This window comes from Phaseolus vulgaris, chromosome 3 (genome assembly GCF_051622355.1).
Source record: "Phaseolus vulgaris cultivar YP4 chromosome 3, ASM5162235v1, whole genome shotgun sequence".
In the NCBI taxonomy this organism is placed as follows: domain Eukaryota; kingdom Viridiplantae; phylum Streptophyta; class Magnoliopsida; order Fabales; family Fabaceae; genus Phaseolus; species Phaseolus vulgaris.
In genome coordinates this window covers 34,549,877-34,561,431 of record NC_143500.1, presented here as the reverse complement: position 1 = coordinate 34,561,431, position 11,555 = coordinate 34,549,877, and the positions used below count along the sequence as shown (strand labels likewise).

General features: G+C 31.7%; 1 protein-coding gene and 1 long non-coding RNA gene across 4 annotated transcripts; both read right to left on the bottom strand.

The window, feature by feature from the left end:
* Positions 1-400: 400 nt before the first annotated feature.
* Positions 401-7,993, bottom strand: LOC137807164 (uncharacterized). Of its 3 annotated transcripts, none has more exons than XR_011080481.2 (3): positions 7,815-7,979; positions 7,589-7,663; positions 401-617 (listed from the first exon to the last, which is right to left on the bottom strand). It is a non-coding gene; the product is annotated as an uncharacterized LOC137807164 (long non-coding RNA). The 3 variants fall into 3 exon arrangements; XR_016519705.1 differs by lacking the exons at positions 7,589-7,663; positions 7,815-7,979 and adding exons at positions 1,391-1,465; positions 1,617-1,794; XR_016519706.1 differs by lacking the exon at positions 401-617 and adding an exon at positions 6,692-6,875 and having other exon boundaries at positions 7,815-7,993.
* On the bottom strand, positions 5,358-6,406 carry LOC150028811 (uncharacterized). The gene has a single exon (XM_090300705.1). The coding sequence runs from the start codon at positions 6,161-6,163 to the stop codon at positions 5,363-5,365; it is 801 nt and encodes a 266-aa protein (XP_090156831.1). The 5' UTR covers positions 6,164-6,406; the 3' UTR covers positions 5,358-5,362.
* Positions 7,994-11,555: the final 3,562 nt, after the last annotated feature.

The following is an 11,555-nucleotide window of genomic DNA, read 5'->3' as shown; positions in this document are numbered from 1 at the left end:
AGCCATAAAAATATCACTAATATGACCAAAATGAAATGAATTAAAAAAAGATTGAACCAAAAATAGATAATAATTATAAAAGGATAAGTTAATAAAGAAAATGAATATCGAAAAATCTTTTACTTTGAATTATTGTCTTTGTCAACCATGTTTTTAAAAATGATCTTGCTTCTCATGGAACAACTGAGAAGATATATGAAAAAGTTATGGTAAATTTTTTGGTTTGATTGAAATGTTTACAGAATTTGATCTTATTACATAATAACATACCTCTTAGGAACATTGTGAAATTGGGGCTCACTGATTTTTCCATTATAGTTTTGATGCAAGTCATAACTCTTATTATATAATGAATGATTTTCATATTTTTTAAAATTTCATAATACATAAGGATAATGTCTCTTTTTTAATGAAATTGTTAATGTTTTGTATCTAACACCCCGGAAAATACATCTAACTATTACAATACAGGTTCTACTTATTTCTATATAAGCATAAAGTTTTTCAAAACATTCCTAATACATGATTAGGACATATAGAAATACAAATATTTACAATATAAGTTTCATAATCAACGCCCTAAAACTCTTCTGATCCTCAGATACCTGTAAGATCATCTGCTCGTGTACGTAGTACAGTCATCGCAGTTCAAACACAACAAGAAAAGCAAGGGTAAGCTAGTGAAAATAGAATTTTATAATATACACAATTAAATCAAAAGAGAAAACCAAGTTACATGATCAATTTCTCAAATTATTCAATCTTCTTCAAATCTCAACAATAAAACAATCACATAGATCTCACATGGATCTACACATCCAGAATATTCAACAAACAACATCTTCCGGAAGACCCGTATTAAGTAAGTCCTACCAGAGACTAACACCTGATCCAAAGATTACCAGCGAATCCAACAGAAAGGATCAGGGTAAGTTCAATACAACCCAAGCCGTGCATCTCATATGTCACGGTGTGCATGAACTCCCCCATCAGCTTCTCACCACCTGATATCTTAGTCTATGTGACTTAGATCATCAGTGAAGCTCGGAGATCTCTGTTACCACATAGGCATCAATACTTAATACACAGCAAACATCAGTCCATACATTATCCCAAATGTATGAATTCAATTCCATACCATCCCGTCATACAATATCATTCCAAACACGATCCACAACATTCAAAAACGTAATTAAAAAAAAACAACACTTAAATATTAAACCATCAAAATATAATATTTTTATAAATTTAAATAATATATAAACAAATAACCCAATATATATAACACACAACATCCCTGCAAGAAAAATTGAATATTGGGACCACGTCCCTTCCGCATTTAGATCTTCTATCCTAGGGTGCTATAAAAAAAAAATTTAGCTTCCCTGACCTCAATTGCTTGCTTTCCAAGCAACTTTTAGAATTTTATTCCCCACTGTTTGGATAAGCTTCAAGATTTACGGGCCTAATGCAAATTATCCAAACAGAACAAAAATTCAGTATATAATAGAATAAGTTGAGAGGATTAAACTTCTCAACTGACCCCACCAAGATTGATGACTAAATCCTAAGGAAAAACAGAGAACAAAGGATATTTAGAGTAAAAATGAACTTACTCTGTTTGAAAATCTGATCGGGTAGAAATGTTCCTTAACTCCTCTGCTACAGCGTGGTATGATCAGATTCTAAAATAGATGAAGATTGGGAGAGAGGGAGAGAAGAGAATTGGAGAGAGAGAGAAATGGAGATAAGGAAGAAAAAGAAGAAGAAAGAAACTGTGCGTGGGGGAGGGGTGTCTCTGTTTCTGTTTCTTTTTAGAAAGAAAAGGGTGTTGTTACATTATCTCCAACTACAAAAATTTTCGTCCTCGAAAATGAACTTACAAATATAGAGATTAAGGTATGATGCTCGTATCTCCTCTTCAATTTCCCAAGTGGAGTCTCCAGATATGAGATCCCACAATACTTTCACCATGGGAATACTCCTTCCACGAAGTTGTTTCACTTCAAACGATAAATTTTCTTTCACCTGGATGGAATCAGACTCTAGAATGTGGTTGGGATCAGGTACATACTTTCTTAGTTGAGATACATGGAAAATATTGTGAATGTTAGCTAAAGGAGGAGGTAAAGCAATTTCATAAGCAATGGGGCCTATTCTCCTGAGAATTTGATAAGGTCCTATGAACTTAGGAGTCAATTTCTTGGATTTCAGTGCTCTTCTTACACCAGTGAATGGTGTAACTCTCAAAAAGACATGCTCACCCGCAGAGAATTCTAAAGGTCTTCTTCTTTGATCTGCATAAGATTTTTGCCTGCTGAGAGATGTTTTCAACCTTTCCTGAATCATTTTGACTTTCTCATTGGTTTGTTGTATTAATTATGGTCCAATTAACACACTCTCACCATCTTGAAACCAGCACAGAGGTGTCCTACACTTTCTTCCGTACAATGCCTCGAAAGGAGCCATTCCTATGCTAGCTTGGTAACTGTTATTGTAAGTGAACTCTACCAATGGTAGAATTTCATCCCAACTGCCCAAATGATCTAACACACAAGTCCTAAGCAAATCCTCTAAGGACTGGATAGTTCTCTCTGATTGTCCATCAGTCTGAGGATGATATGCTGAACTAAGTCTGAGTTTAGTCCCCAAAGCTTCTTGAAGTGTTTGCCAGAATCTGGAGGTGAATCTGGGATCTCTATCTGAAACTATGCTGGAGGGTACACCATGCAATCTGACTATTTCATCTATGTAAATCTGAGCCAACTTCCACATAGAGATTCTCAGGTCTATATGTAGGAAGTGTGTCGTCTTTGTCAACCTGTCCACTATGACCCAAACAGAGTCATGCTTCCTCAAAGTACGTGGTAAGTGGGTAACAAAATCCATTGAGATACTATCTCACTTCCACACTGGAATGTCTAACTGAGTTAACATGCCTCCAGGTCGTTGATGTTCAATCTTTGATTTCTGACAAGTCAAGCAAGCAGCTACAAACTTAGCTGCATCATTCTTCAGGCCATGCCACTAATAAGACTTCTTGAGATCTTGATACATCTTGGTCATTCCTGGATATAAACTGAGTTTGCTTTTATGACCTTCAGATAACACTGTTTGCTTTAGTTCATTATCCTTTGGTATGCATATTCTATTTTTGAATCTCAAATACCATCCACTCCTAAAGAGAAGTCTTTAGCTTTGTTAGTATTTAATAAGCCCATGAAGTTCTTCAATTTTGAATCTTCCAACTGCTTCTCCTTCACCTTCTCCAGAAATTCATTAGTTATAACAAGGGTATTACAACTAATGCAATTTGAAGACATGGAAACCTCCAAATTCATACCCCTGAAATCTTCAACCAATGCTAACTCTCTAATCATAAGCGAAGACATTTGTATCTTTTTACGACTCAATGCATCTGCAACAACATTTGCCTTCCCAGGATGGTATATCAGCTGGAAATCATAGTCTTTTAAAAATTCAATCCATCTCCTCTGCCTCATATTTAACTCCTTCTGATCAAACAAATACTTCAAGCTTTTATGATCACTCAACACATTAAAACTAACTCCGTAAAGAAAATGTCTCCATATTTTTAAAGCAAAGACAACTGCTGCCAATTCTAGATCATGAGTTGGATAATTTCTTTCATGCACCTTTAACTGACGAGAAGCGTAGGCAACAACTTTCTTATTCTGCATCAGAACACAATCAAATCCCTGATAGGAAGCATCACAGAAAACTTCAAAAGACTGATTGGTATCAGGGATTGTCAATACAGGAGCATTAGTCAACCTTCTTTTCAACTCTTCAAAACTTCTCTCACATTTTTCAATCCATGCAAAAGGATGATCCTTTCTAGTCAATTGGGTCAAGGGGGCCACTATTTTAGAAAAACCTTCTATAAATCTCCTGTAATATCCTGCTAACCTGACAAAGCTTCTAATTTCAGTAACTGCTTTAGGACGTTCCCACTGAAGTACAACCTCCACTTTAGAAGGATCTACTGATATTCCCTGTGTAGAGATGACATGTCCTAAAAATTGTATTTCTGACATCCAGAAGTCACATTTTGAAAGTTTAGCATATAATTATTTTTCTCTCAAAATGTTCAGGATGGTTCTAAGATGTTCTGCATGTTCTTCCCTTGTACGAGAATAGATCAAGATATCATTTATGAACACTACCACGAACTTATCAAGAAAAGGTCTGAATATCCGATTCATATAATCCATGAAAATAACTGGAGCATTAGTCACCCCAAATGGCATAACCAGAAATTCATAGTGACCATACCTTGATCTAAAAGTAGTCTTCTAAACATCTTCCGCTTTCACTGAAATTTGGTGATAACCTGAGCGCAGATCTATCTTAGAAAAGACAATTGCCCCATGCAACTGATCCATCAAGTCATCAATTCTAGGAAGAGGATATTTATTCTTTATTGTCAACTTGTTTAATTGTCTGTAATCTATGCATAGACGTGACGAACCATCTTTCTTCTTCACTAATAGCACTGGAGCTCCCCATAGAGAAACACTAGGTCGAATGAATTGCTTCTCCAATAAGTCTTCTAGTTGTTTCTTCAATTCAGCTAACTCTGCTAGTGCCATTCGGTATGGAGAAATTGACACGGGGCCTGCTCCGGGAATCAAGTCTATTGCAAACTCTATCTCTCTTTTAGGTGGAAGTCCAGGAATCTCATCAGGAAATACATCCATAAACTCCTGAACTACAAACATATCTTTTTGTACTTTATCAGTAACTATAGAACAAGCCAAGAGCATAAAACATTCTGCACCTTCTCGTATCTCTCTCTCAAACCGATGAGCTGAGATAACCTGCATTCCTTCTAATTTAGGGAAAATTAACTTCTTCCGACCACAATCTATAAGGATATGATTAGCAGACAACCAATCCATTCCCAAGATAACCTCCAAATCTTTTAGAGGTATACAAATCATGTTGATCTTGTATCTCTGCCCATCTATAATTACTGGACACTCATCACACATGGAAGAAGTTACTATAATACCTTCTGTTGGTGTAGATACCACCAACTCAAATTCTAATTCTCGGACTGATAACTTAAGTTTCTTAGCACAATCAAATGATATAAAAGAATGGGTTGCCCCAGAGTCAAACAATACAGATAACTGTGTTCCAAGGATAGAACAAATACCTTTAACAAGGCTATCAGACTGTGAAGCTTCAACTCCACTAATAGCAAAAACTCTGCCAGCAGCTTTGGGTTTTTGATTACTATTTTGTTGTACTTGCTGCACTCCACCAGAATTTGGAGCTCCCAATTGGACACAACAGTCTTTTGTTGCATGACCATACCTGTGACATCTATCACATGTCACATTTGACATTGGATGAGGACAAAATCTAACAACGTGTGGCCCACCGCATCGAAAACATCTGAAACTAGGTGGTGATTGAGAACGGGGTCTTCCACTGCTATAAGATTGAGGTCTGAATAAGGTTTCTTTCTATCTTCATATTTAGGCATGCTTTTAGAAGGTCCTCCCACTTGAGGCTTAACAAGTCTGCTACTATTTTTCAAACTCTCCACTACTTTTGCTTTCTCCATTAGAGCAGGGAAATCTCTAATAGACATAGGAATCATCACTTCTTTAAGTTCTTGCTTCAACCCAAACTCAAATTTTCTACATCTCCAAGCCTCAGTCATGGTCTGGGTGTAGAATCTAGTTAGGTGTTTGAACCTAGTAGCATACTCAGTGACTGAAAGATTTCCTTGTTCCAGCTGCATGAATTCGATTTCTTTTGCATACCTGACACTATCAGGAAAATACTCCTTCAGGAATCTTACTTTGAAGTTCTCCCAAGTGGCATTTTCTCCTTTGTCTTCCATCATTTGCTTCATGCCTATCCACCAGAATTCAGCTTCTTCAGTTAGTACATAAATGGCATAGGATAACTTTCTCTCTTCAGGACATTGAGTAGCTTCAAAGATTCTTTCTATGTCTCTCACCCACTGGTCTGCTCCATCTGGATTTACCTTGCCATTAAATTTGGGTGGATGGTGTCTCAGAAAATCCTCCAGACTAAAAGTATGGGGTTGTTGATGAAGCTGAGATTCTGCTTCTAATCTAGCTGTTTCTAATTGATGAATGGCGGCCTGATGCTGTTGTGCCATAGTAGCACTCTGTTGTTGCTAGGCTGTTGCCATCATCTCTATTGCCCGAGCTAAGTTGGGCATATCTACTGGTGGAGGAGGAGTAGGTGGTCTACGTGCCATATACTAAGCACATAAAGAATTGGGTTAGAAATTACTAAAATTTCCAACTACATCTTTAAGACAAATTAACTTCAAAGAAATAATCATACGAAACAGGTAAAAACCAATCAAAACTTATCTCTAAAATGTACTCTAGCTACTTAGAATTAAGATAGAAAACAATCTCGATCTAGTCATGAGTGTGCACCCTCACCACTCTATCAAGATTCTTTTCATTCTTAATACTTTCATCTTTATTCATAACAATTAACTTGACTCGAACACAAACAAGATTTCAAGAAAAACAATTTTGTCAAACATCTTATTAGAAACTTTTAACTAAGTCTTGAGGCTAGACTTAGACAAAAATCTACACGCAAAAGAAACAAAATAAACCCACTACCCTCAGGTTATCCTAAGGATGAACCGCTCTGATACCATTAAATGTAACACCCCGGAAAATACATCTAACTATTACAATACAGGTTCTACTTATTTCTATACAAGCATAAAGTTTTTCAAAACATTCCTAATACATGATTAGGACATATAGAAATACAAATATTTACAATATAAGTTTCATAATCAACGTCCTAAAACTCTTCTGATCCTCAGACACCTGTAAGATCATCTGCTCGTGTACGTAGTACAGTTATCGCAGTTCAAACACAACAAGAAAAGCAAGGGTAAGCTAGTGAAAATAGAATTTTATAATATACACAATTAAATCAAAAGAGAAAACCAAGTTACATGATCAATTTCTCAAATTATTCAATCTTCTTCAAATCTCAACAATAAAACAATCACATAGATCTCACATGGATCTACACATCCAGAATATTCAACAAACAACATCTTCCGGAAGACCCGTATTAAGTAAGTCCTACCAGAGACTAACACCTGATCCAAAGATTACCAGCGAATCCAACAGAAAGGATCAGGGTAAGTTCAATACAACCCAAGCCGTGCATCTCATATGTCACGGTATGCATGAACTCCTCGGAGATCTCTGTTACCACATAGGCATCAATACTTAATACACAACAAACATCAATCCATACATTATCCCAAATGTATGAATTCAATTCCATACCATCCCGTCATACAATATCATTCCAAACACGATCCACAACATTCAAAAACGTAATTAAAAAAAAAAAACACTTAAATATTAAACCATCAAAATATAATATTTTTACAAATTTAAATAATATATAAACAAACAACCCAATATATATAACACACAACATCCCTGCAAGAAAAATTGAATATTGGGACCACGTCCCTTCCGCATTTAGATCTTCTATCCTAGGGTGCTATAAAAAAAAAATTAGCTTCCCTGACCTCAATTGCTTGTTTTCCAAGCAACTTTTAGAATTTTATTCCCCACCGTTTGGATAAGCTTCAAGATTTACGGGCCTAATGCAAATTATCCAAACAGAACAAAAATTCAGTATATAATAGAATAAGTTGAGAGGATTAAACTTCTCAACTGACCCCACCAAGATTGATGACTAAATCCTAAGGAAAAACAGAGAACAAAGGATATTTAGAGTAAAAATGAACTTACTCTGTTTGAAAATCTGATCGGGTAGAAATGTCCCTTAACTCCTCTGCTACCGCGTGGTATGATCAGATTCTAAAATAGATGAAGATTGGAAGAGAAATTAAGAGAGAGGGAGAGAAGAGAATTGGAGAGAGAGAGAAATGGAGATAAGGAAGAAAAAGAAGAAAAAAAAAACTGTGCGTGGGAGGGGTGTCTCTGTTTCTATTTCTTTTTAGAAAGAAAAGGGTGCTGTTACATTGTATGTTTAATCATTTTTATTAATATTTTTCTATTATAGATATAAATATAAGGGGGCGAAAGAAAGTATTAGGTATATAAATCAAATAATATTTTACGCATCATGTGCATGTCATAATTTGAGTTTAACTTTGTGTGATACCAAATAATGATTTTTATTTAAAGATAATGTACGCAATTTTTCCATAAAATCTTTATAATGCCATAAAAATTATAATTGAAAGTGTTAAAACAATAAAGTTTTAAGCGCCAAAGATAAGAGGCCTTCAATTATCAAAATAGTGTGAAGATCCGAGAATATAAAAAAATAAAGTTATATTTAGAAACTTATGATGAAGAAAAAATGAATTTGTATTAAGAATGAATATTTATGTGACACTTTATTTGTTGTCAATTCTGTAATATAAAGATATGCATTCTGCTACAGATGATTTAAGGGATCTCATTTCTTATTTTGAAAAGCATATTGAAAATTGTTTTAGATCAGTTTTGGAATAAAAAAATAGCTAATGAAATAGATATAGAATCTAACGTAAAAAAAAGAGTAAAATCCATTAAAGATGACGTTTCAATGAAAATGTTAATAATGAAATTACATACTCAGCTGAAAATCCATTTTGTATTGAATATATTTTATATATAGTAAATCAATTTTTTTCTTTTATTGAAACTCGATTTGAACATTTGTTACAACGTAAATATATTTTTTGGTTTTTATCTGAATTAAAAAAAATATTGTATTAATCTTGAATTTTCTTAAGATTTACTGATTGTTTTCCAAATTGCTTACAGAATATTCTTAACGAAACCTGTAAAAGTGCTATTACTTAAATAATTTTTTTCAAAATTAAAATTACTTAAAAGATCAACAATGTTACAAGATATATTAAATGAATTAGTCATCTTATCTATTGAGTTTGAAATATTGTAATTACTTCATTATAAATTTATAAATGAGTTTGCTGCTAAAGAAGTTAGAAAAATATTAAAATTTAATAACTAATAAAGTTTGTCTAAATTTTTTATCTTAGGCCTCAAATTTCTACACACGATTGTGTTAGAAGCAATATCCCACCAAATTTTTTTCCCTAATATGCTTCTTTATCAATTTATTTTTTTTTTTACTTTTTTTTTCAACCAAACAACACTTATATACATTCAATGTTTATTTTTAAACATTTAATCAAAATCTTTAATTTTTGTCTATTTATTTCATCACATTTAGTAATGAAAAATAAAGTCAACTCATTGTGAAAACTAATCAAAATTGTGATAACTATATCTATATTGATTATTATATTGATCATGATAAGTATATTTATATTGATGAGATACTAATATAATTATTGAATAATATAGAATTTTTTAAATTAGGTACTAACATGGATATTTACATATTGTTTTGGTCCTGTTTTGATATTAATAAAACATTATTAATTTATTAAAAAATATAAATAAACATATTCTCATTAATCTCTAGTTGGTCCTTGATTTTGTTTTATTAAAAAAATTATTTTTCTATTATATATATTTTTACAGTCTCTCTCAACTTTGTGTCGTTTCATATTAACAAGTTCATTCTCTCAACTTTGTCTCGTTTCATATTAACAAGTTCATTCATATCTTTAAGATGTATATTCCTCTCATTAAAACCTTGATTACAAGTCGTTTTTTGATTACAAGTCGTTTTTTTATGTAGTTTTTCTCAAATGATAGATTGTATTTCAAGAAACATAAATTGTAATTTTATTAAATTAAATCATTTATAAAAAAACATATTTATTCATTTTTATACCTTTTAAATATTTTTATTTATTATTTATTTTTTGTGGTGTGCAATTTTGAGTGCTAAACCATATAAACTCTTAGTTTATTTTGTAACCTACCAAAAATATTGTCTTTATTGTATTTGGTTTCTAGTTTCATTCTCTCTCTCTTAATAGTTTAACTTGTTTTGCGGACCAAATTCATTAAGATCCACAAGTTAGTCCATAACATTACAAAAGTAATAGAATATAGTTTTTCCGAAATTTTAATTATGTGTAATTGTTTAGTCTTATACATAATTACTTAACATTTTTATAATTTTTATTTGATACTCTTATTCAAATTTATTTTTTAATATTTGACATTAAAAAAAATATATGTTTTTTATTATTGATAATATTTTATTAAAAAAAATATTATTTAATTAATATATAAAATAGGATAAAACTTAAAATTTATTTTTTAATATTTAACATTAAAAAAAATATATGTTTTTTATATTGAATCATTGATAATATTTTATTAAAGAAAAATATTATTTAATTAATATATAAAATAGGATAAAACTTAAGTACCAGTATATTAGCCAATGATGAGGATGAAATACAAATTTCATATAAAAAAAAATGAGACAAAAATAAATATAAATTTTTACTTTAAAAATCATGTATATAACAGACATAAAAAAAAAAGAGACCACAAACGAACTGGGAAAAGATAAACCAATAAAAAAAATAAGAAATCATCACACAAAAATAAATTATTAAAAATTATAATTTGAAGTTTCTCTTGCAATGAGCACTGACTTTTTTTATTGGTATACAAAAATTTTGGAATATCAAATATATAAAATATAAAAAATATTTTTATTTATATATTAATTTATACATATGTAAAAAAATAGAGGGGATGAAGGGGGAAAGTGGACAAAGCCCAGTCTCACATATAACAAAGCTCCACAAGTGGTTATAGTTTCCTATAAAAGTATATAATAATTACTAATTAACTTATTTAAAACACTCCTGAACATAGGAAGAAGATATGTAAAATAGTGTTTCTCTTTTTTTAGTTGAAATTATTTACACAGCTACTCCAAATAACATTAATCTTAACAAAAACTAAGAGACTAGATTGTTTAAACCTTGAAAAGATTTTAGTAACATATATAAATATGAAGAAGAAGTTGGTTCTTAGAACCTGATATTACTGTTTTGCTTAAATTGTGTATATGTAGAATGAGATTTGGAATGGAGTAAGATGAATAATTGATTATTGGGCCATGCAGTTTAGATGCACCATTAATGCAACATAACTTGTCTTCCACATTGTTCTTGTTCTATCCCATCACCACTGGATGATTCCATATCAGGCACTGTACATTCACTTGCTTTTCATACAATTTCGTATGTGACATGTCTATTACATATTTTCAGTTCTGGTTGGTCGTATCAATCTACACAACCACTTTCTCATTCACAAATTACAGGACATATCTTTTATTTTAATATTTTAACTATCATTATTATCTCTTCTACAATCTTATTTCTATTCTCCAAATTGTTCATATGGTCATAAATCACTTATAATTTATAATGTAATTACTATTATATCTACTTTTTTTTTTAACTTTTTTTGAAAATATATAAAATTGTGAAGTATTTTTTTTTCCTCGTTAGTATAGATGATATTAAACATTACAGATATCAGAGTTACAGAAGGCTCTTTATAAAGGACAATAAC

Excerpts from the sequence above, each read along its gene's own strand:
- LOC150028811 (XM_090300705.1), bottom strand. The coding sequence starts at position 6,163 with ATGGCACAACAGCATCAGGCCGCCATTCATCAATTAGAAACAGCTAGA.